Source organism: Thermobia domestica, chromosome 10, assembly GCF_964235325.1.
Source record: "Thermobia domestica chromosome 10, izTheDome1.hap1.1, whole genome shotgun sequence".
NCBI lineage: Eukaryota > Metazoa > Arthropoda > Insecta > Zygentoma > Lepismatidae > Thermobia > Thermobia domestica.
Genome location: NC_137463.1, coordinates 139,427,306 through 139,454,205, shown reverse-complemented (window position 1 = coordinate 139,454,205; position 26,900 = coordinate 139,427,306). Strand labels below are relative to the sequence as shown.

General features: G+C 34.9%; 1 protein-coding gene across 4 annotated transcripts in view; it reads right to left on the bottom strand.

Moving 5' to 3' along the window:
* Taf1 (TATA-box binding protein associated factor 1) overlaps positions 1-26,900 on the bottom strand; it is a 726,438-nt gene that overhangs the window by 331,843 nt on the left and 367,695 nt on the right. For all 4 annotated transcript variants that reach the window (XM_081728611.1, XM_081728610.1, XM_081728612.1 and 1 more), the window contains 2 exons: positions 13,850-13,970; positions 8,797-8,938 (listed from right to left, as the gene is read on the bottom strand). In XM_081728611.1, the coding sequence (XP_081584737.1) occupies positions 8,797-8,938; positions 13,850-13,970 (263 nt within the window). The remainder of the gene's footprint in view (positions 1-8,796; positions 8,939-13,849; positions 13,971-26,900) is intronic.

Below are 26,900 nucleotides of genomic sequence, written 5' to 3'. Positions count from 1 at the left end.
GGAGGGGAGATATATAGAAATGATTGAAAATAGCCGATATTAGTGCCGAATTCATAGTTTTCCGCGTTGATAAGGTAAACAGCGACACTTTTGATGCCGTTTAAATCCAAATTCATCCCCGCAAATTGTGGAAGGGGGAGATATATAAAAATGATCAAAAATGACCGATATTAGCGTCGAATTCATAGTTTTTGGAGTGGGTGAAATGAACAGCAACACTCTCGATGCCGTTTAAATCCGAATTCAGGCCTGGAACTTGAGAGCAGGGGAGGGAGGAGATATATAACAATGATCGAAATTGACATATATTAGTGTCGAATTCATAGTTTGCTGAGATGGACACTGAAAATACAGATACCGTTTAAATCCAAATTCAGCGCCGTAACTTCAGGGAGGGGGAAGGAGGTGAAATATGTGTGGTGAACAAGGTGGATTGGAGCTAAACATTCACGTTATAGGCATAGGAGACATGCAATATTCAGGCACAAGTCTCCAATTCAACATTCGCTATGCAAGGTCCTGACCACATGTATAATACATGGGATTACAACTGAATACATTGCCTGTATTATCTCCGTGTACATGCGAAGTGTGAACCCACCTATATGCAATGTGCAGGTAAACGGAAAATGCAATGATCATGATTGGCAATAAATGGGTTAAACAGGTGCATGCAATGAACAGGGTTGATTGGAGTGAATCATTAATGTTACAGGTGTAGGAAACATGTAATATTCAGGCACCAAGTCCCCAGTTTGTCATGCACATATGCAAGGTTCTGACATATGTATAGTACTTAATGCGATGTACTTTACATGTATATTCCGCTAACACGCCCACTAATTCGCTAACACCTGTATTTCACATGTACAGGGTGTTTCAAAAAGAATATACTATTTCGAATGCATATATTTATTAAACTTTAAGACATACGAATATGAAATTTTACACACATTTACGAACCTCTCAAGTTAAAATTACAGATGTTCAATATGTCCTCCATCAGCGACACGAACAATATCACATAGATACTCAAATTAGTAATAGTAATAAAAATGAAAATTGCACTTTTATGGGGTCGAGCCAACTACATCCGGCATACAGACTCTTTACTTTAACTAATTGAACTATTCACTTTCTTACGTGAAATGAACCTGCTCTACGGTAAACACGATTTTCATTATGATCGTGCTACCAATTCGTCCTTTTCGATAGGCAATTTCAACTCTTAGCTCTATCTGTTTGTTAATACTTACATAGATTCATATATTTGGAGTTCACAGATAACGCACGTAATAATTAGAAATATTTCGTTAAAATTTTCGTTTGTAGATTTAATCCACATTCAAGGTTGATATGTTTAAAACAAAATGTTTAAAACAAGTGTTTAAAACATGTTTAAAACGAGGGCTGTTGTTTTATTCAGTTTGTTTTAAACGTTTTAAACAAATTGTTTTAAACGTGTTTTTTTTTTTCGATGCTGGTTGGACATGTTTAAAACAACTAAAATATCAGATTGAAGAAGCTAATTTAATATTTAACAAACAACTTATCCTCCGCAGGATTTGTGCATGGAGTAAATTACAAGCAGAGTTATATTCTTATTATAACAGCAATTACTGAACGAAATTCTGCACAGCAATGTGCGTATAACTAAACCAACAGAAATTCAAGTGAAGTATTTGAACATTTCTTAATTTCTAATAATAATGGAGGTTAAACACACTATACACTATTCTAAGATCCAAAACTCACAAATTCAAAACTTGGGTATTTTTTGATCACTATCATTTCCATAATAATGAACAGTTCTCACATCGTAAATTAGAAGAAATACTCTGACAAATACAATACAACTCATAGAAAAGAGCAGTGACTAGCCTACAAGGAGTAAATGACATTTTAACTAAACAGTTTTCAAGATACATCTCTATCTGCAACATGGGTATCTAATAATGATTAGTGTCTACGGCATAACAATACAATTAACTCTAGACACCCGCCAGGGATTTTAACAAAACGGTAGACTCTCATGTTCGGGGCTCTGGTGACCCCCTAATTATCACAGAGTCATGAGTTATACATCATTGGAAAGCTTATAGACCACAAATTCCAACGAGGTAAAATTCGTGAAATTCCCGCCGTATTCGTAGAAAAAGAACAGACATTAAAAATATAAAAATATTGACTTTGCGGGGCCCTGGCAACCCTTGAAGTCTCCCTACGCTGACAAAATAATGCTGATGTTTAGGCCACATACTTGTGACAATAATATAAGAAATGGTAGCCATTGCTGTCATTGCGTAATGAATTCGTTTTATGTAGGAAATATTTAAAAAATAATATACGCAGAAAAACATTCATTAAATTAGACATTCTCTTCTCTCCCCCATTATAGTATCACGTCCATATGCAAACCATTTTTGCTGCACACATCATGTATACGAACAAGAATTATGCTTCTAGACCACTTCAGTGAAATATATATCTTGTGTTATATGGGACCGTCCCGAAAATAAATGTAAATTAACCAAATTTGACCCTCTCTTCCTCTATAAACAACAAGTACACATACAGGTTACTATCGTGTAGGGGACTACTTCATTGCTTCACATACCAATTTTTTAGGGATGTACCACAAAGGGGGGAGAAATACCCTCCAAAACCTGATGAAAAATTAAAAAAAAAACCTTCATCCTCCTCTCTCGGCCGTACATACGTACCCCCTATATACATAAAATGCAACTGACGGAAAGCTTCATCCCTGAAAAATACTTTGGTACCAAATCATCGTTCTAGCTTAATTAAGGACTGAGCTATTGATGTTTGTTGTAAAAATAAATGTAATTTACGTCAAAAAAAAACTCCAAACATTGGCTAACTTTGCCCCCTTCCTGCTACCCCATATAAGCAAGAAGTACAAATACACGATATTACCATGTAGTGGCTACTTCATTACTTCACGTAACAATTTTTATGAATCTATCCCCCAAGAGGGGGAATGGCCCCCAAAAAACTGTTGAAAAACAAAACAAAACAAACAAACAAACAAAAAACACGATATTTACCCTCCTCCCACATACATAAAATGCACATCAGCAAAGTGGCATCTTTCAGGAATACATTGGTACCAAAACCATCTTCCAGCTTAATTTGAGGTTTAAAACTGAACCATTGAGGATTAAAGCCTTGATAGAACGTAACAAAAAGAAACTAAACTACATATTCTGTGAACGGAGATCGGGAAAATCCCGATTTCTTTCTCCGGAATTGAACATTTGGGCGGATCGAGATTAGGAAGTTCCCGAAATTTGATCTAGCGGTTGAATATAGATGGCAAACAATACCTAAGAGTGTAAAAATGTACTATATATGCCTATTGAGATTATTGTTTTAAACAAAATAAACATTTTAAACATGTTTTTTTTTTGTTTAAAACAAAGTACTTTGTTTTAAACGTTAAAAACGTTTTAAACAAAAAAAAAACATGTTTTAAACATAAAAAACGTTCTTTTTGATTTTTTTTAAAAAAAATCATGTTTTTTTTCAACCCTGTCCACATTTCACTCAATGACACAGATGTCGCTGCTTCGTGTTGAACTGCAGAATTCCCTCGCGTTCTTGAAAATTTCCCACTTTAGCAGAGTGTGTAATTTTTGTGATTTCGGTCGATTTAATGTTTTTTGCTTCTAATTTATTTATTTTAAGCTAATATCTAACACAAATATTAAAAACGGGTTTGTTATTAACCTGTCCTGCTGGGGAAACCTTCCGAAATTTCGAACATATAAAGAAAACGGAGATATTTTTAAAAAACTTCAAAATAAAGAGACGCGTCCTTTATTTTACTCACAGTTGTACAGTACATATTTACAACTCCTCTCCATAGGAGAACGGTCTGAATGGAAATGACCTTTCCCTTTTTAGGTATATGCTGTGTATAGCACGTGTAAATGTCTTGCCGAGAACATGCCTTCTCATGTTTTAAGTGAGGGAATGTACATTGCATATTTATAACTTCTCTTCATAGAAAAACAGTCTGCATGAAAATGACCTTTCACTCTTTGAAAATATGCCGTGTAAAGTACGTACAAATGTCTTCTTTAATCCGCTGTACCCATTTGACGGGAACACGCCTTTCCATGTTATACTTACAGGCATGTTTACAACTCCTATCCATAGGACATTGAAAAGAACTTTTCATCCTTGTGAACATGTAATATACCATATCTATAAATGCCATTATATTCATCTGCCCGAATAATGCTTTCCTATGTTATCAATACAGGCAATGTATAGTACATGGCGAGAAGCAATTACATCTGAAGAAATGTCATACATGTGTTTCACATGTACATTACATAAAATATGTGAAGTTCAGCCCATGTTTTGAAAATCCCACACTTATGTTCACCATGACCTGTACATGTGCACATAACAGGTGATGAAGAGGCAATGTAGAGTCCACCTCTGTAGACTGATTGCTCATCTAAAAGGAAAACTGGTAATTTTTCACTTAAAACTACACGTTTGTGTCTAAAAACATGTGCTTTCCATGTGACTCATGTTACACATGCAGTATACATGCACTTCCAGGCAACGTAAGATCCTGTTTTTCCAAAATTTTTACAAGATGTCAAAACGTCCTTTACGACATGCTTGATTTAACACTCGATACACATTGTGGTGAAATACAGGGATCTGTTCTTACTGAGAAGGTCGTAATAAAAAATATATAATACTTTTTAAAGCAAAGTGTTTTAGTTTTCTGATTTCTTTAACAATACCAGTTATTAGCAGCATGTCATTCTCTATTATATAGAATCAGGATATCTTGTTTTTAGATCGGGATTGATATCTACATATTTGTGAAAGAGAATTACAATTTCATTTTGATCAAAATTTGTGTCACTAACCAAACCAAACTAGTCAAACTATCAAAAACAGAGCTACGAAGATATATTATCAGAATACTGTTGGTGCGGTTGAAATGTCTATGTGCCATGTGTCAATTTCAAAGATAAAGAAATTAAACTTTAATACCACGTTAGTCAGTAGTCTCAGGCTAAAGCTAGACATTTTTGTCACGTCACAACCAACGATTGAATTCCATGACAAAAGACGTGTGGAATCTGTGATACAAAGAAGTAATGAACCATACGTTGCACAGTTCGGTTTCTTTCATCACGGAAATTCTTTCTTGACAAGAGGTGATCGAAATACCGGAAAGCGTGGTATTCGGGGGAACACATCTAAAGAAAAAACGATGGGTGAATAAGGATTTTATACTGCAGATCGTGAACAGTCTTCCCCACCCTTTGAGGGCATGCATAGAAGTACGTAACGCAAGCGTGCATTGAAGTGAAACACAGAACATTGTCTGGCGACCATCATTGCTAGTTGCTTGCGGACAGGTTTTCCAGTGCATTTCAGGGAATTTGGAGTTGCAACAATCCGCACTGATCATTTCACTTCGAATGAGAAGAACATGAAGCTTCAATAGATTACAATAGTAGCAACAAAATCCTCTGCGGTTGTAGGGATGGTTATGAAATCTATACTGTATGTAGATCACGATCAAAAATTATCCTGTTCTTTTACGATTGTCGTAGCAGATCCATTTTAATCAGACATGAAACTTTTTCAATTATTTCACACGCTCAGAGAATTTCCACTCTCAGACAGTGGTTCTTCTTAGCTGCTTAACCCATGTTAACTGTTGCTTAGATCCGTCAAACACTTATGATATATACCTCTTTTGTCTTTAATAGCACAAGTTCGTTTTCGTTGTTCCTTAATATCTGAGGAGAGTATGCAGAGAGAGAGAGAGGGAGGGGGGAGGGAGGCAGGCAGGCAGGCTTGAGTACAATAACTATGTGTCTCAGTGACAACGCTGAAAAGGCCTTTCTCTAGCACATGTTCAACAAAAGTGAATATCACGCTATTGATATCAGTTTTGAATAAAAGGACACGCTAATTAATGTCCCTACCTACACTACCGCTTGCTTCCCAGACGCTAATAGATGCCTTCATCTGCCCTGCGAATGTGCAGAGAATTTGCCGAATTAAAACCACTGTTGCGCATACTTAAGTCCTTGAACAAGGTGTCTACTAAACTTCCAAACTGAAATTTCGTGACTTTTTCGTGACCTTTTCTTTACCAAATCACACAATTTCCTAACATTTTCAAGAGCGAATTTGGGTGCAAATTAGGCCGAATTTTCATCCATGCGATAGAAACGTACTTTGCTAGCGATTTGGTAGCGTCTAAAGCCGACCACAGACCTTTTTGGTGGTGAATTTTGACGTTTTATGAAACAAAATTTTCCAATCTGTACTTACATTTGTAGTTTTTAAAAAAATCGTGACCCAAAAGCTAAATTTCGTGACTTTTTCGTGACTTTCGTGACCGTTTTCTGATTTCGTGACTTTTTCGTGACATTCGTGACTTTCGTGACCGATAGACACCCTGTTGAATAACTGCATAAATATGGAATGGAACTCGTAGTGGCGGGGGATAACTAAAACGATACTAAATAAATTTGCTAAATGTAAACAATTAGATATTTTAATTAGGCACGACTTCAGCCTATAGCGTACAGTAAGGCATAGCCTTGGGTCCAGCAACCAGTTTAATATTCTTCTTCTTCTTCTTCTTCTTCTTATTATTATTATTATTATTATTATTATTAATAATAATAATAATAATGATAATGATAATAATAATAATACAGAGGTTGTTTAGCCTAACTTTGGCAAATTTCGTTCCTTCCCCTTTCCGGGCAGAATGGACTCACCCGACCTGGTTCGTGGCGTTCTGCAGTGTTGTGCAGTGGCTTCCTGAGAACGGAGTTGTTTTACCGCGCGGACGACAATGACGCACAAAACAGGACCATTGTTGTGAGTGTTGTGTTAAATTTGTTTCCAAGTGTGTGGGTTTCCGCTCTCTGACCAAAATGCCGCCCAAACTAAGCCGGTTTTGGGAAGGCTATGTTGTGGCTCTTTATGACGCCTACTTTAGTGTTTCTGTCATTAGAAAACAGTGCAAGAAGAATGGTTGCTGCATCAGTTTAAGTGAAATAAAAAATGTTATTAAAAAGTACAAGGGCAACGAAGCTCCACCATTTGGATCACGAACGAAGTTGCCTAGGAAGCGGGAATTCACCAAGGCTACCTCCACCATGCAGAGGAAACTTCACAAAATGGCAATGCAAGAAAATCCGCCAACACAAAGGTGTATGGCTAATCGTCTTGACGTGTCTTTGGGGACTGTGAGCCGGACGCTACCCCATCAACTCAAGCTGGAAAAAGTCATGAAAGCTCGCGGCCATCTTCTCACGGATGCCCACCAAAAGGAACGAAAGTGTAACGCCCGGAAGCTGTACCAACGGCATCTGGCAAAACAAAGGTGGATGTACGTCGTAACGCTCGATGAAGCATGGATTTACCTTTCCGACTGCGGCAAACCGAGAGCCATCATGTACCGAGAGAAAGGCGCCAAGAACTTCAAAGGGTGGGTCTGTGTCTGTAGAGAATCCTTCCCAAAAGGGTTCATGGTCGTTACTGGCTACTGTTACCGAGGTAAACTGAAGATTCGTAGGGTGGCGAAGAACTGCAAAATAAATTCGCAGTATTTTCAGGAGCAGATCATGCGGCCGATCTACGAGCATGAGATTCCAACAATGTACGGAAATGACGCCAATCTGGTGCGCATTCACATGGACAAGTCCTCATCACATACCTCACGATCGTCCCTCGCATTCTACAGGGAGATGGAGGAGGCAAGTTGTATACAGGTGATACCTTTCAATGAGGTACCTGTTGAACCTCCAGATGCAAGTCCGATGGACTATTGTGGATTTGGACTGCTGACGCGGGCTTTGGGAAAACGGCGTGTGACAACTGTGGAAAGACTTTGGAAAGCTATGCAAAGAGAATGGGACACGATTCCCCTTCCGTTCTTCAAAGAAGCCTATTACTGTGGAAAGTACGCTGTCGGGCTATTGTTAGGAACCAAGGGAAACACATCGAGCACTTATGGACCTGGAGCCATTAATTCTTCTAAATTTTTAGGTAAGTCGAAATTGGCCAAATGTAGAGTGAACAACTTCTGTAGTAGCAGTAGTAATAATAATAATAATAATAATAATAATAATAATAATAATAATAATAATAATAATAATAATAATAATAATAATAATAATAATAATAATAATAATAAAAGTTGATTACGATAGATTTATAAATTCTGAGTTGAGTTAATGTTAGCGTGCCTTTTAGCAGCGAGAGTATATGAGACGTGGAACTATAGCTTGACATAAGACCCGAATCACATGATGTCCCGCCGGGAATCGAACTCGAGACTCTCCACTGAACATTGAGCAAATGCATACGGTGATATGCTACTTTATCAGTAATAATTTTCGTAAGCTCATAAGTATTTCAGAAATAAAACTCTGCGAATTAAAATACATTACAATGAAAACACGGAAGTTCTCAACTCTAACACGAGTAACTATATTCCACAATCCCTTAAGTGTAATATTCGTTAAACCTTATTCGTTAACGAATAAAATATACTTAAACGATCAGTTTTCTGATTGAAAATATTGAGCTTATTCTTATCACAATACAATTAAGCTTAGAGTAGTAGTTTAAAATAAACCGCTTCTGCTTCGTTAGTTTTCCTCTCCAGAGTACTCATTCAGGCTGAATAAATTAAACTATACAACTAAATGTAAATTCAGAAAACAATTATAATTATTCGTCAGAAACTTGTATTAAATTGACTTATACCTGTTCTCTTAAAATCTGCACATAATTTTAATCTCTTCCTAATACTGCTTTCTGAGTGTGAGGGAAAAGCATTTTTGATATCATCCATTTTAATTCTTCTCGGAGTGTCCTTGCTCTTCCAAAAAAGACGATAAATAAAAACCTGGAGAATTTCGTTAAAATAGCATTATTACACGCATACAGAAAAAAAGTACATACATAAAGGTAAGTAAATTAACTAAAGCGAAATATAGATATTAATGAAAGAGGAAACAACCAATTTCTTAACATACACGTCCTCTACAGATGTGAATTCAATAACGTACAAAGAGTAAAAAAGTGACTGACTGGACACAGAGACTCAGACCCGGTACCTCCGGTATACCGTGCTGATGCGTTAACCACTGCGCCACGCAGTTCGTTTTCCAGAACAGCCACTTACTCTCTCACTCTCGACATAGGTGCTCTCCACTCGCACCACGTGGATTGTACCACAGACCCCTGCTATGATTGGACAATCCCTATGTCCATATAATGAGCACTTACGACGGTTGTGATTTCACATAGATATTAAAGCAAATAATGCAATCTTTCATTATGCCGGAGGTCCCGAGTTCGAGTCCCGGTCCAGTAAGTCACTTTTTAACTCTTTGTATGTTAAAACAAAATAATTCAAACCGTTTAAAGCTCTTATATGGCCGAAGACAGAACTCTTGTATCTGTTTTACTGTGTTTAAACGCTACCCATTGTCTTAAAAATCTGGTAGAGGACTGATTGTCACACCAGTATGGTAAGCCAGAAACCTGAATTCCGTTCTCGACTCAGTAGTAGTTTTGTCTATTTAAATTTTAGTAAACCAGCGCAATCACAAGTAATTTGTTGTTAAAAAAAAAAAAAAAAAAAAAAACTGTCCTAATATTTTTTGCATGTAAGCCAAACTACCTGAGATCATAACCTAATACGAGTATATACATTAACGATTTTTTCAAAATGTCGATTTTATCTTCTTCAGAAGAAATTATAATTATTATACTATATAAAATGAAACTTTCACCCTAATTAATTTTTAAAAACAATAATTCTCTTATAGGTTCACATAATTTATTAAAAAAACTACTTAAAACATACTTGATACTAAATAGGATCATTTTATTTTATACAAATGGAGCTGTAGCCTCCACTCTTGATTCGTATTTGTTTTATTTGACTATTTTACGAGAAAGATTATTCCTCTGTACTCAACCTACTACTTTTAATAGAGAATGTTAGAGCATACAAACATCAGTTTATTATGAGCTACCAGAATACCCGTTCTTCGCACGGGAAGAATACGTTTCATTTTGGGCATAAAGGGCTGAATTTGAATTTAAACAGCATCGGGAACGTCACTGTTCGTCTCAGCGACCCCGTAAACTATCGATTCGACACTAATACCGGTCATTTTCGATCTTTTTATATATACCTCCCCACACTTCCAAGTTGCGGTTCTGAATTTGGATTTAGACGGCATTGGAAGTGTTACTGTTCATCTCAGCCACCCCGAAAACTATGGATTCAGCACTAATATCTGTCATTTTCAATCATTTTTAAATATCCCCCCCTCCCCTACGTTGTACCGTTAAAGTGAAATGATAAAAACTTTCCCTGGCCCGAACCTCGTCTATGCTGAAAATTTGATTAAGATCGGTCAGGTGGTTCAAGAGTTATTAAGTCACAAACATAGTGACTTTCGTTTTAATAATATAGACCGATACAATGAAATTTTATTACGCGATTCTCGTTTATTCAAGTACGCATCTGTCGTTTAACACTTTTAAAATACGAGTCTTTAAAGGTAATTTTAGACTTTCACTTAGGATGTTGCAGAACCTAAACTGATTATCTCAGATTATGGGTCTTACATCATTATTTTTGTACTGAATCAGAATTTTGAATTACACCACACACTTCTCGGATGTACACTCATGTCCAAAATTATTGTCGCATGTCTATAAATATGTTGTTGTAGGAATATAATTTGATAACGAATCCGCCTGGTATTTCTTATAATGTTAATGCGTGTATAATCGACAAAGACATGTCTGTGGCAAATGTCATGTCAAAAGAGCAGTAAATAAGAGCAATAAAACACAAATGAAACTTTCTTGTCCATTTAGCAACATTTTGTTTTACTCATTTTAATTTTCGTATTTATAATTTTTTTCCTATGAAATTTATCACAAATATACAGTTCCCGATTATACATATAGTATCAGTATTAAAAGTACCCTGCAAAATCATTATCGAATTATATTCTTACAAGAAGACTGTTATAGATATGCGACAATTATTTTGGACATGAGTGTACATAATTCGGAAGAAATTCGGGCATTTTTTGGGACTGATCAAGAAAATTAAAATTTGGTAACCTATTTGGGCTTCCTTACTGGGACCCAGGTTGCAGCTATCTGTACAAAGCGTACCCCAAAAATCGTACGTAGCCTTATCTCGAGACTTTCCAAACTACTCAAATATGGGCGATAAAATATATTTTGGAAGCAAAACTGTATTTCAACTGTACATATTGATACGAGGCGCACGTCAAAAAAAATAAAAAAAATAAAAAAAATAAAAATAAAAAAATAAAATAAATAAATAAATAATAAAATAAATAAATAAATAAATAAATAAAAATCGATATTTTTTTACACGAGATTGGCAACACTATCTTTCAGATTGGCCCTATCACTTTCTTGTTAATATATTTTTTATAACATGCACCTCGAATATTTGTATTACTTTCCTGCTCTTACCCTAATTACCTTAGACTCACTGCTCGTACGTCGCGTCTTTAGAGTATGACAGGCTTTCCGAATGATATCACACCCATTTCTCAAGATTCACAAATTCGAAGATATTCAGGAAACTTCCCGAAGAAAGAAAAAAAGTGTTGTGCAATACCGGATGATATTTCTCACCGCCCATTTGTAATATTTTCTAATGGATTATAACGTAGCTTTACTGAAAGATTTCTATACTATAGAGTATTTATTCTTGTTTCCCAGCTATTACAGGGTTATACAAAAGATACGTCTTCACATAAAATAACTGTCGGCTGTAGGTATGAATATTTTCCATTTATTTCAAGTATCGATATAATATGATTATTTAACCAATACTTATTATATTGTAAAGAAAGCAAGAAAGAAGTCACGTAAATTCATGCTTAGTTAACTCAAAGCATGATCATGATACATAGAATCCCCCACTTCCATGTCAGTTTTTCTAAGGACGAGGCTGTTCTGGCCAAAATGTTCGGTAAGTCAACTCGGTGAGTCAATGTTAAAGCGAATCTACAATATTTGGTAAGATAAGTATCTTATTTATCATGTGCATTCAGGTCTCAGTCATGTCTCCACGGTGAAAAGAAATAACCCAAATTAATTTTAATAATAACAGAATCCGGAACTGCATGTAAATCACGGAAATCTGTAAAAAATTCGGAGGAGGAAAGGGAAGAAACGAAAATCTTCAAAGCCTTATAAATATAATGGTAGTTTACATTTGCATTCGGTGGTAACATACTTCTTCTTGTCCTCTTTTTCAGTGCCATTGTTGAGCTTACACAAACGAAATCAAGTAATAGATATTAAAAGTAAGAAAATTAAGTTGGGACGAAAAACGTAGTGCATTCATATTTCACTTACTAGTTGCATTTTCAGTGCCATCTTTTCTTACTATTCTATACCTTCTTAAAATACTTACATTACCTACAAACGTAAGTTTAAGTAGTTTATTTTAAGAGTTTAATAACCAAAAAAATTTCACAACTCTAAGTGTGTACACAAGAGTCAGCACCTTAAAATTCGCAAACTTCACTTTTATTAGTTACCAGTAATACTATAAAAAACATGAATATCTTCAGAGTTTCAGAAACAGAACAACCATTCAACACTTTAACATGTCTTATTTCAGAGTTCATATGATACTGAGTGATCTTCCACCAGAACCTTAAAGAATATAAATAACAGTAATTCAAATGCGAAGTAGTGAAGTATTGACGTCTGAAATATATGGTTCAGGTTTTACTCCGCCACGGATAGATCTTTTTTTTCATTAAATAATATCACTACTATAGACTTTGTGAACAATATGTGAAAATTTACTTCATTCGAAGACTATCACATCAAACCAATATAATGTCTGTAAGACATGTCAGTAACCCATTAAAAGTCTCTTTCTACGATATTTTCGTCAACATCAGGCAAAAATATAATTAACATAGTCAAATAACCAATATTGATAATTTCTAATGTTTTATTTTTGATCATTTTATATATCCTACATGGAGATACTATTCTAAAGAAACAATTAGTAACGGAAGTAACACACTTACTGTAATTTTTTGTGCTCACACTGCTAGAAATGTCATCATAAGACATTCTAGACAAAGACTTTACTAAGATATTCATAGATATATTAGAATATGACGCCTATAAAGGAGTTTTAAGACAGAACATTCGTGTTCAGTTTTAATATATCCTGAAAATGAGCATGGAATGATATAACCACGATTTCAATTTATTTATTTATTTGACTTGATTTGATTTGTATCACTGCTTTACACATTATTAAAAAAGTCTAATTACATTGTGCACCCACGATGTTAACAATCGTACTAAATACAGTTCTGTGGAAATTGTTTGAAAAATCACTTCGTTTCGTACTTCAGCGTAGGAAAGCCAAAAAATTAAAATGGAGTTTACTTCGTCATCTTTCGACAGGTTAGCAGAGTACAATTATATATTTATAGTTCAGAAAGAAATATTTATGCTATATTTTAGTTTGTACATTTTTTTTCTTTTTTTATGGTTCTCTGTGTACATACTCTGTAACGTCATTTTTCCTATTTATTCTCTATCCTGAAAATTGGCCAAAATGTCTGACTGAAATACATCGGCATACTTCTTGTATAATGATACTAATAATATACATAAAATTTGAACTTACTGCTTCTTACGAGCTTAATATAATACATTAGCATTAGAAATTACGACCTCCACTTCACTTTATACTGAATACATTTAATCTTACCTGAAGGAAGTCTCGAACAAAATTATTAGCTCGTTTAGAATTTGGACCTGGTACCTCTGTAAGAGGGCAGAGTTGGCCAGCGACAAAAAGAGCATCTATCTCACGAATATAATACTGATTCCTGAAGGTAAGAAAAGAAAAGTACTGAGTTCTATTTTAAACAAGTAGTACATAAGAAAGGATACATAGATTAGTACTTATGGCTCTTCACAGCCGGCACATTAAATTTTCAATTCATATTATGTAACCTAACACTGAACAAGACTTTTTGTACTCAAATATTCTTTCTAATAAAGATAAATGCGTGCCAGTGTGGCGAATAAGGAAGGGCCTTTCTCCACAAATTATCACCTAACACATATTTACGAATATTGACCGTCGCTCTGGAGTGGATAGATGCAGAAACTCCGAACAAGTATATTACTTGAAACTAAAAAAAAACAATAATCGAAAATCTTATGCCTCCACCCGTCTTATCTGTAGACAAGTACCACATTACACACTATAAGAAATATCAAGAACGTTTTATGATACGGACAGTTTCTCAAGAATATAGTAGTCTCCTCTCTTAAACTTGCATTCAAAACGAAAAACGCAGAAACCAACCATTTCCACTTTCAGTGTTAATCACCTTAGAACAAGAACTGTAAGATAAACAGAAAATCTGTCTCTTGAAATGAATTCAGCATCCCAAGAACAAACTTAGTCCTCATTTTTATCCTTTATTCCAACCTTACGGGTAATACATTTTTTTAAGTTTCTACACTGATCACCATGAAAAAACAAGAAAATAGATAGCTGAAAGCGATCTCTATTCAGATTATAATCTTTTAGAACCTGTAAAACATCTCCAGTGCAACTAATTCAATATATGGCATCAGCTCTTCCAAACGAGGTTAGTTCTTGGAATATTAGATTTTTCTGCGGGCCCCTAGTAGTGCATCAAGATTCCACCGGCGTCTTTGGGCAACGCGGGAAGATTTTCTCACTGTGTGAAAGTCAGAACATAGGTCTACGTAGGGTTGGTTTGATTTATATTTAAACACTACTTAGAATTGGCAAATAATCTGTGTCTAAGTTTGTAATTACATAATTAAAGAATATGCGGTATCTCTTGAAACTTGTTGCGGAGAAGCAGGGAATAGCGTCACAAAGTTCATGAACTACTGATTTAAACTGAACTAGCGTAGCAGCAATGACTATGGATCTGAAACGTAAAAAGATAAAGCACTCACTGCAAGTTCAACTGTTTGGCATATCTTCTGAGTACTTAAAAATGAGGAAAAATCAGTGTGCGAATTGAATATTTTTCTCAGGGGCATAAACTCCACATATTATACACACAGTGTTTCAAAATAATACCGACAACGCTTGGAAGGTGATTCCTGACACCAAGATAATAAAACAATTCACTAATATTTTCTAAGTTCAGGCTTTCCAATGACGCATTTCCTATTCACTATTATCATGGCATACCTTTTGCCTACTTTGCACCCACCTTTAACCCTCCTGATACCACAAGCCACTACATCGGAAGATATATATAAAGTGTTTCAAGACAACACCGACAACGCTTGGGAGGTGATACCTGACACTAAGGTAAGACAAAAAGTATAGACCAACCTAGGTGCACAAATGCTTCCTTTTGGAGTTATAGGCTGTCGAAAACATGAAAAAATGAACTTTAAAGGTTCATAGCTTCAATACTATGGGATCTACCGTAGTCGGGTCAAGACTTCACTTAGGAACTAATATGTGCGCTAACCAAAAATACATGTTTCAGAATCCTGCAGTACTTCCGTAACAATTTTTATAGAGGGAGTTTCGCTACAGGCATATAATCTGAAGTACTCACCAAGTACCTCTATAAAAATTGTTGTGAAAGTACCGCAGGATTTTGAAACTTGGATATTTAGATAGGGCACATATTAGTTCCTAAGTGAAGTCTTGGCCCGACTACGGTAGGTCCCACATTCGCGGAGCTATGGACCTTTAAAATCCACTTTTTTTTTTTTTTTTTTTTTCATGTTTTCGGAAGCCTATAACTCCCAAAGAAAGCATTTGTGCACCCAGGTTGGTCTATACTATAGCACTATGTGGCAACGTTGCAAATAAAGAACCATACATTAGATCTACCAATCTATCAAATAGTTACATCGATTCTTTCCAGAGCATCACTTATTAATGTAGCAATCGATTAAAATGCTTGTTGTATTCGTAGAGTAAGGATAATGGCTCCAAGTTAAGCTGTGACGTTTCCACATTGTGAAATTTTGATTCTCCATATAGGCTGAAGAAGGCCCAGGAGGGTAAACCATCATATAATGTTTTCGCTTAATTTTGGCCTGTAGAATATATATTAGGGAGGTCCAGCATAGAATGGAAAAGAAAAAAAGATCTCTGATCTGAACGCATAGCTGCCAATTTAGATCCATGTGGTCTAAATATACTGAATGAAAAATTTCATCGCAGTAAAAAAATATTTAGAGGTCTCTCAGAGCCTTCAAATATGCTCTATACCTGTTATTTGAAACATTGAGCGTATTCACATTGAAGCGGTGATGGACCTTTTCGTTGTTTTGTGCAATGCTTATGAATTTCATCCAAAAACAACATTTAAAGTGGCCAGGCACATAGCCAGGATTTCGTGATAGGGGGAGAGGGGATCCATGACATGAAATAGCCCCGTTACATCAATATCCATTTTTAACTTAGACTCCCCGATTCCTCCACACTAAGCTGCTCATAAGGAAGAGTGACCAAACGCTTGCTGTAACTTTTTATTTTTAAGCCTGATTCTTCTTTTTCTCGTTTCTTTTTGTTTAATCTTTCCTTAATTTTTCCATTTTTTGGTTTCGAAGAGGGGTCCACCCCCCTTTGGCTACGTGCCTGAAATAGCGTTTATAGTGTAGGCATAAATATAAGACATATAAGTCCACGACTGGAAGAGAAACGGAGTTATATTTATGATTGGTATCGTCTAAAATACGGATAAATTTCACCTAATTAATTAGGCACCTCCCACTATTTTGGAGACCATAAAATTAAAATGAAGTTTATGCGTAAGTTTGAACGATACCTGTCATAAATAAAACTCGATTTTTCTTGTTGTCGTGGACTTAGATGTCATATTTTTACGCCTACAATTATAGTTTTTCAGAAACGCCATTTTAAATCTTGTTGAAAGAATTTTACAAGGACTACGCAAACCAAGGGAAAGGTCCATCGCTCCCTTAATATTAACGTATATTCATAAAACTTAAAACAAACAGTTAACTATCTATAATTTCTTCGAGTTTTAACAAATTTAATCGCTTTACCAACAATGAAACAAGTACAAAGCAAAATAATGCTGAATAAAGAGTCCTAGAACAGTGGTTTTGACGTCATTGTATGCAGTTTGAGTCTAGGCTTCGAGGAGAGCAGACGTAGGCGATGATTTTATAGAAAAGGGGTGAAAGTTCCTATGAATGGAGATAGGGAGAAATCTTTTTTACGAACTTGATCTACTAACCAGTAAGTTCTGTACCATTTAATTGTAATGTCCGCTTGATGTACAAGTGAAAGTGAAAAGGCCTGGAGTGTTTTCTCAGACTTTTCTGCAATGGCTACTCGACAGAAAAACTGTTTATGGTTAATAGGTCAATCTGAACAAAATTTACCAGAATTAGTTCTTCCTACGAAAGGTGATGTTTTAAAAACATTCTATCATTACCATAATACTTTAAAAATGACAGTTCCTAGGAGTCTGAAGGCAACCACCAATATCCCAATAGCTTTCGAACAGAACATTGTATCCAAGATGAAGCCTTTGTTCGGAGAGCACATGTTCCTGAAGAAAAACAAAGGTCGAAATTCTGAAACTCAGAAGTCCAAAGAAAAGGCATTCACGGAAAAACTTAATCATCTCTTCGATATTGCCACAAAGATGCGGAACGTATCAGGGTTGTTTTGTTTAAAACAAAATGTTTAAAACAAATGATTAAAACTTGTTTTAAACAATTGATTTTGTTTTAAACAAATTTTATATACATTTCAAACATTTTGTTTTAAACACGTGTATTTTTTAAGACTTGTTTTAAACATGTTTATTTTATTTTATTTCATTTTTGTAAAAAAAAAAAAAAAAAAAAAAAAAAAAAATCTGCCAGAAAAAGAAAATGATCAAAAAGTGCTTCTCATTCAAAAGACTTCTTCCCATGTGAATGTTTTGATTTCTCGTGGCTACAGTAGGTCAGTGTGGTGATCTGATCTACAATTTCTTTTGTCTCTTTTTTCCCCTTGTTCTTAACGTTTATTGTACTGTTTAAATGCTTATCAGTTAACTTGCGAGAAAGTGTGTTCTATAGAACTGATAAAAAAATAAAATAATTATTATGGAAACAAATTTTTGTGTTGTATTCAGAAAACAAATAGTTCTTTGCTAAATTGTGCTTTTGAAATATCGCAGGCATTCATTGATACAGTACATGTTGGTTCTCAGTCTTCGTATATACATACTTTAGAGCAGCGTTTCCCAACCGGTGTGCCGCGACACACTGGTAGGCCGTGAATGAGCCGCTGGTGTGCCGCGAGGAAATCGAAACAAAATTATTAATTCTATAGCAATCAAATTGCAAGACATAGCGAAAATGTATATTTGTATTTCACATTACTATGAACCTCTACTATGAATCTACAATTTTAAGTTTCATACCGTGTTACTTTTCTGTACATTTGTAATGTTGAAAAAGTATTTGTTGTCACTGTTATGACCATTATTGCTTCTTTATTGTTGCAGACTATTTCGTAACTTGAAATTTTAAATTTACACTGAATCTTTTCAACAAAGCAAACATGCATACAAATTACCTACATTTGTGTTTTAAAAGTAAAAGAGATTTGTTTGTTCGTTCGTTATTAGTGATCTTTCTTAGTGAAAGATTGGATGCAGTTTTCGAAAAAGAAAATGTATTTTTAAAATGAGTCCAACATTTCATTGCAATTGTTTTCTATTTTAAATTAGAATAAAAAAATAAGCATAATGATTTACCACGGGGAAAAACCAGTGATCGAGCTTTCTTCTCTGTGAAAAGATCAGTAATCAGATATATATATTGTTATGTATGATGTTTTGGTTCTGTTTTTGTTCTGAGATTGGCGTAGCAATTATGTACACTTTCTTTTGTGAAATCGTAATTGAGATCACTTCTTCACTCTCCACCCAGTATTACAAAGTTGGTTCGGAGTCCAACTCCCTTTTAGCCTCGGTTTCGAAAACGTCGTCGGCTTACTGGTTCGAAGATGATGAGAAAATGCACTAAAGTGGTAGAGCTTGGTACTAGAAATCGAAACCCAGGTAACACTTGAAGACTGTGAGTTGAATCTAACTAGGTGGGATAGCTTGACTGAATCAAAGAGACCATTTCACTTTACTTTTTATTAAAAAAAAATAAAATAAGAATACAGATCAATTTAACAAACTCGGTTACTTGGAGTTACAACTTGGAAGTTTTTCTACATTATTCAAGTGGGAGCACAACCCCATAATACTCAATGGGTGCTAGAAGGTTTTTATGCTAAACCGCGAGTTATTGAAAATAGTAAAGTGTGAACTTTGTACATCGCAACTTGCATTGGCCCGAAAGGAAAACATGTTAAGTCTCGAAGAGGGAATGTGGTCTCAGATTGATGGGACTTGAAAATAAAACTCATATTGATCACTAAACAATCTCAAAGTGCTCTTCCCGTGTGGAGGGGGAACTTAGAAAAAATTAGCACATACCTGATTCTTATGAAGAGCGTCCCTAACCAGAGCGAAGTTCACTGTTAGCCGTTCGTCCGTAGAATCAACCGGTGCGGCAGACAAGCCTTGTTTATATAGGCGCTTCGTCCCACGCATTTCTGCCTTTTCTGACGTAGCTCGAAGGCAACGTCACGAGCCTCATCGAGCATGGGAGAGACTTCTTCACGCGCATGCTCAATAGTGGTTAAGACTTCTAGGTTTTTCTATGATTTTTCTCTATCACGCCGGGATTGAAATTCCTATTTTACATTTATTTTTATAGTTTTATTTTATACCTAACTCTAACTACACAATAGATTGCATGTATTTATTACTTGCGTGGTATTTCCTAAATATTACATCTAGGACCCGGCTCTGTGACCTGAGTAAAATCAAAGCCAGGGTCATACCACTATTACATGCGTGTGGTTTGGTGTCAATGAGGCATCAGGTTGATAATTTAATCTGGACCTCACCTGACTCCGTTCTCCCTATCTCTCTTTTTCTTTACTGCACACACAATTTGAAAAGCGCGGGCGTCTCGCCCTATAATTTGAAGTCCGGCTTAGGACTACGAGGCACAACTGTGTAACAGTTATCCGCCGACCTCGGTAAAAAAAAAGATAAAAAAAAAAAAATGTTGAAAGTTATTTTTTTGGCATGTTTATTCGGTTACAGAAACGGTTGTCTAAGGCAAGTTGCTGGGAGTTAAAGGGTTAATATAGAACTGGCCTTACACAAGGTGTTAGGAAACTAAAACACAAACTTTTTTGAGGGATTTGGAGATTATGCACGACTAACTGCAAGAGAGCGTGATTGTAAGATTTTATGTGTCATAACTGACTATAGTACGTATTAATGTTACTTAATTTTATTAACAAACTCTTAGATTAAAACTTTGTAGGATGAAACCTTACAACCATGGATTTCTTTTAGCTTATATTTACCAACGGGTTTTGCATGAACTCACAATAGTATATATATTTTATTTTATAAAATTTTTTTTTTAAAAAAAAAAAAACAATTTTGAACCATATTATTAAGCATGACTTCGAACCGATTATGAGTACAGCTTTTAATAGTATAAAGAAAAGTAAGATTTTGTGAATTCAATGATTTGTTAATTACTATTGTATTTACGGTACTGAGTACAAGTATAGTTATACGTGTTAAATGTGTTTGTCGCAGGCTATTAAGTTTATTTAATTAGAAATGAAAGAATTTTTGACATTATATACACTCAAACAAAAAAAAATAGCGTGAAGCGCTTTAAAGTTTGACTGTGATGAACGATAAAAATACAAGAGTAGTTTTTATTGTTTATAGTATAAGCCAAATGGGATAACATGTAATGATGTAGACTAGTATACTTAATTGTGTTGCCTGATTTTTTTTTTTTTTTTTTTTTTTAATTAATGCGGGGTTGTGCTTTACAGTTTGTGAACAACATTTTTTACGTTGTTTTTATATACCAGTTATACTTTATTAATCATAGGCTATACTTTACTTTTTAGAATTAAATGAAGATTTTATAACCTGTAATGTATTGAAAGTATTGGAGTACTTCCTTGAGTAAACCTTTGAAGATATTTGAATATTCCATTACATATTTGGTAATATATTTACTTGTAACATAGAAGTGATTGCATACTAAATGATTAAATCGCATATGTAAAATAACTTGAGTAATTAACAACTAGCGATTACAACAGTTGCTGAATGCTTAATAAATGTTAGAAATGCGTCTATACGCATTTTATATTAAACTCATTTTATTGTTATTAAAAATGCATCTCACATTATTAGTTATTGCTTTTTATATTGATAATGCAATAAAAATGTAATATATTTTAAACTTACTGTATAGCTTTGTTTCATATAGGGTAATCATAGTATGTACATGTGTTTTTTTAAACTTTTACTTAGCTTGATTGCTATTTTGGCCTTGATTTGGTTTTTCTTATTTTGTGTGGTATGCATTACGCTAGACACAATGATATTTACGTATATTGATAACGTACAGGCATTACAATCGATTAGCGCATTTTAGCACACCTAAGGATTACATACAACAACTCTAGACTTCTTTTCATGAATTTATGAGAGGTTGTGTTAGCAAAGGGGGGAGTCTGAATGGTTAAAATACTGACCCTATGGTTAGTGTGTTAGTTTATGCCCTAATGGCCTATGGTAGTATCAGATACAAAATTTAATAATCAGGGATGCAGTTACATTTGCTATATTAAAAGACAGGTTTCTTGCAGGGGATTTTATATCGATTTCTTATAATTAGAGGGGAACGTCAGTGGGGGTTAGTATTGTTAGTATTCCTATTTTTATTACTTTAATAATAGTATGAACGTATGTTATGTCTTTTTTATTTAATTTATTTATTTATTTTTTTTTTTTTAAATATACACCGAAATCGAAAGGGATTTCTTTACGGTTACAAAGGGGATTTTACGAAGTTAAGTTACATCATGTTTCATTGTGTTAGTGGATTTTGTTGATTTATAGGATAGATTTTAAACGCAAAAGTTAACCACAACATAAGCTATATTTGATATGTTTTTAAAACACACCGGAAGTATGTTCCGTTCTTTTTTTTAATTTTACTAGCCTTGACTGATAACAGGCCTCGGTTTCCGTTGTGGCGAACTTTTCTGTTTTTAAATCTTAAATGCCTAGTGTAAGGGAGTTAGTTATGCGGAGAATAATTTTATATGATGACGTCACGGTGAACTGTTGTTGAGCGCAGTTAAATACAATGTGCAATGGAGAATTTAATAAATTACTTCCTTGTCTTTTTTGCTTTGGTGTTGGCTAAAAGATAGCTATACAGAGGGTTCCAAAACTTACGGTTTTTAACATGGTGGAATGAAAATGTGCAAACTCGATTACCATACTCACATATAGACTTCATTAAATGTCTGAAAAACAAACTTGTGCTTTTACTTGACCAATTAATAGAAATTTAATTTTTACGTTTAGACAATAACTTTTTATGTTTTTTTTTTTTTTTTTTTTTTTTTTTTGTTTGTTTTTGGTCCGTTAGATCGTGGATATTACAATAAAATTGAGTTGTTTTATATATGGGGAAATATTTTAAAGTCTCTTGACAATGTTTATAATCTTCTTATGATTTTTTACAACGTTGATTTGAAAGGAGTTTTTGATTCCTTTTATTTTGAGTCTTTTCACTTGTCCATTTTTTTTTTTTTTTTTTTTTTTTTTGTACTGATACGAGAAGAGTTTTTCACCTGTAAGCAATGAACTGAGGTAAGTCAATGGAAGTCTGTCCATAGAGAAACGAGATTTCCTTGTCACTGCAGGATTTTATAAAAGTTTGTAGCATAAAGAAAGTTTTGGATCCGGATGGAAATTTAGATTTTAGATTACTGTTGCCCATTACTAAACAGTGATGGATTGATTAATAACAGTAATCGATTACCATATCATCCCTCTGGATCAGCCCTGGAGGGGGCTGACAGGTTGCAATCTGGATCCTTGGGTACCTCCAGATACCAGGGGGGGGCCTTACTCTAGACATCACACTGGGTAGGCAATGGATATGGCTCTGCAATTAGAGAGACTATTAGATTACATAATCATTAATGCGTTACATAATATCCTTGTTTTATGCGAAGTACATGTTTACATAGGAAGTCCACCGAATTCCTTTTTTTAATTGTTTATTATATATATTTATTCAACGGGGCTGACCACACATCAAATCTAAGAAAGATATAGTAATTAATGGAACCTGCAGGGGTTACCCAAAATTGAGGCTATTCGAAGATGAGATTCGAATACAGAATGTTTTTCCTCCAGATGTCCTGAATGTGCTGACCACACATCGTCAGCATCTAGGTATAGAAACCTGTTTACATATTGTATGTGATTGTAGTAATATTACAAGAATTAATTTTGTATCATTGAACAAATAAACCAGAAGCCTAGAATTGATTGTATGTGCGCTGACCACACATTAGTGTTAGGATGCCTCTTGTGTTTAAGCTGTGACTGTGGATGAAGATCGAACAATGTCACGGTAAGACAAGTTCTTCTTAAATAGATTGATGTACCTAACTCGGCTTGTTTCGTTGTGAGTGGAATGATAATGATGGAGGAAACTGCATTGTTAAATATTCTTTCCACTTACTGTTATGATTACTGGGTGATGAATCATATGGTGAGTAAATCCAAGGTACTTTACAAGATGGGTCAATACCTAGTGTGTTATGACACGTCAGGACGTAATGGCCATATTGACATACATTTGCCGTATCTTTTGTTTTAGTTGTAGTCAGGTTGAGAACTAGAGTATTAAAAGGAAGTTTGAATTTAGCCAGCGTGGCGGAAGTGAACTAATTATACATCTTGGTATACTGACAAGTGGCTTGGTAAATTATCAGCTCAGCGAATGTTTGGAGGGAGAGAGGGGAAAAAGGGGGTTTTGCATCGCAACTGAGAGAATTCATCTAGTATACTGTTACAGAAGCCAGCTTCAGACCAGTGACATCTCAGCATTGTCAGATAAGTATATTTGCATTGTTTTTTTGATTTAGAAGACAAGAAGTGGTCAGTCGTTTAGATTTAGTAAAAATTCTCCCACACACACATAGTATTATAGGCTGGACGCGGGAACCTGAAGTTGAGTGTAGTATTCCGGGTACGTATTAGTCGAATTTTGACGAACTTGGTAGTTAAGGCATGACTGGATTTAGAGAAAAGGTACCTTTATTTAATTTTTAAAATATTAAGTATGATGCTGAGTATTGCACTGTGTTAATTTATTAAGTATGATAATCAACGAGTTTAAATAAGATCTTAACTTTGTGGTTTATATTTTTTAGCTTGTTGGAGTATACATACCAGCTATTGCTCGGAAAACACAAAGGAAGGAGAAGAGAAGACGTACGTCTCCAAAGACACTAAGGGGAGGTTTTCTTGTTACAGGGTAAGTACTATCTCCTTGACTTGTTAATGTGTTATTTTTGAAACATGCATTTCAAGTTTTTCACGTCAATGAAATCTTGGTTTATATCCTGGGTGTATCCCATACTGATTGTTATTATTACTGAATTAAGTGAAAAACTACAATGAAAGAGAGTGACCTAAGTTACAATGTAACAGTGATTATACAAAATGCGATTTGCATAATCTGTGATTCTAGTAAGTGGATCCCTAAGGGAGAACAAACGTGGTTACGTGATTGTCACTCATGCAAAAAGTGCTTGAGTCGGGACTCGATCTCCGACTTATTTGTTTCCTTTCAACGTGATTTACAATTTCGTAACTGCCAATTACCTCCGGTAATTGAGACCATTTTTACAACGATATTAATGTTGACTGGAATATGTCGGGGCTCGAACTCAGGACCTTTAGTGGAGGTAGTGAGGATATGTGATCCACTAAATGTCTATTGAAAGTATTTGATTTTAGCCTACTTTTACATAACCAATTCAAGTACAAACTTGCGCTCGTGAGGAGCGATAATTTAGATATAGGACAAAAGAAGGGATTCCTTAGGGGCTCAAACCAGGAATCGCTAAGAGTCAATTGTTTATCTGAGACTATGGCTTATCCCAATCGTGATGATTTATGAGGCAACCTTATTATTGTTATTCATTTCGTCGTGACGTCATTTTCCTATTTTATTTGTTATTTATCTATTTGCTTGTTATAAATGCTGGTGTATTTTTTGCTGTTGACTTTTCGCGCAACCATCATCCTGAATCGGATGCATTTCCGTCACCTGATAAGAGTTGATTTCCTTTGTAGTTTTTTTTTTTCAAACAATTTGTAAAGCACAATGATATTTGATTAACTTTTAAGTTTCAGAGAGTACACGTTTGTTTGTTTATTTTGACATGTTATTTCCCTTACAAGGATAATTACTGTCCCGTTTGTATATTTATGTTCTAAAGTTTGTGTATCACTCTCATGGAATGTTTGACTTGGATTTAACATGTGTCAACTGTGGTGTTTTCCATTGACCCGCTCATGGAGGGGGCCACCAATTTTGAAAGTTTAGGTGTTTATTTTGAGTAGAGTTTCGTTATGTTATACGACAATTCGAAAGTCCTTAGTTTATATTAACACACAAATGAACTATATCTATATAACACAAATGAATTCACTAAGAACAATTAACTATAATAAAAAAAATAAATCCAAAGTTAAAATCCTCAGTAAGCAGAAACCCAACTACCTTACGATGTGAATAAAAAAATAAAAGAGTAACTAAAGTAATATCTAAAAGTTATTGTACCACTTAATTGTACCACTTAATTGGTTACTACTGGATTATATCTGATATCATTGTACAATATTTGTTTTATTTTATTTTCTTTTATTTTATTTTATTTTATTTTTTATTATTTTTTTTTTTATATTTTAGTTATGCATATCTATATGTATATAATCCTTCCCGCCCAGACTCCTCAGAAAAAAAAAATAAAATAAAATAAACCTAGAACTTCAGCGCAATAAACCTTAAAGGCTGAAAAGTGTAATGAATAAAAAGAAACAATACTGAATAATAAAACTAAGACTATACAATATATATGAGGAGCCTGGTAGGTGAGGTGAACAAATGTCAGGCAACATATATAAGGTAATGAAAAGGAAGCAAATTCAGGTAGCAAATATATTGACAGCACTTAATGGCTGGGAAGAGTATATACAAAAGAAATTTGAGGAAAAATAATATGTAGCAATGAAGCACAAAGCAATCACAAGCGGGTTAACTACCCGTTAGGGGATGTAAATACGAATTACTGATGTAATTGGTGCCCGACAGGCAATGCATTGTGTAACTGCCAGTTCACAAGCAACACAGGTGGCGGCATGATTGCATGGTCGGAATACCAGTTGTACTTTTTTAAGTAGACAAATTTTACACAGGGAATTTTGAGGGGAGGGGGTGTGATTGTCTGTGGGGTGGTCGGAATTTTTAATAACCTCATTAGCGGCGACCGGGATTTTAGTATTTGGCAATACTACTGGTTGTGGGGTAGGTTGGGATTGATTTTGGGATGCCGGCTGTAACACGCGAGTGACGAAATCTTGGCCCTTATGAAGTAAGAGAAAAGCGCAGCGGGGCGCATAACGCGCGTGTTCCACCCAGGGGTCATCGGTGGGTTTCCACCGATGAAGGCCCTGACCACAAAAAAAACAGATAGTTTGGTTTTCTTTTTTCGCATAAAAGAAACCAGCTCGATTTAATGCCTGTGGAGTTTGAGCTAGCGCAGGGGGCCACAAGGAAAAGGACTTCAATTGTTG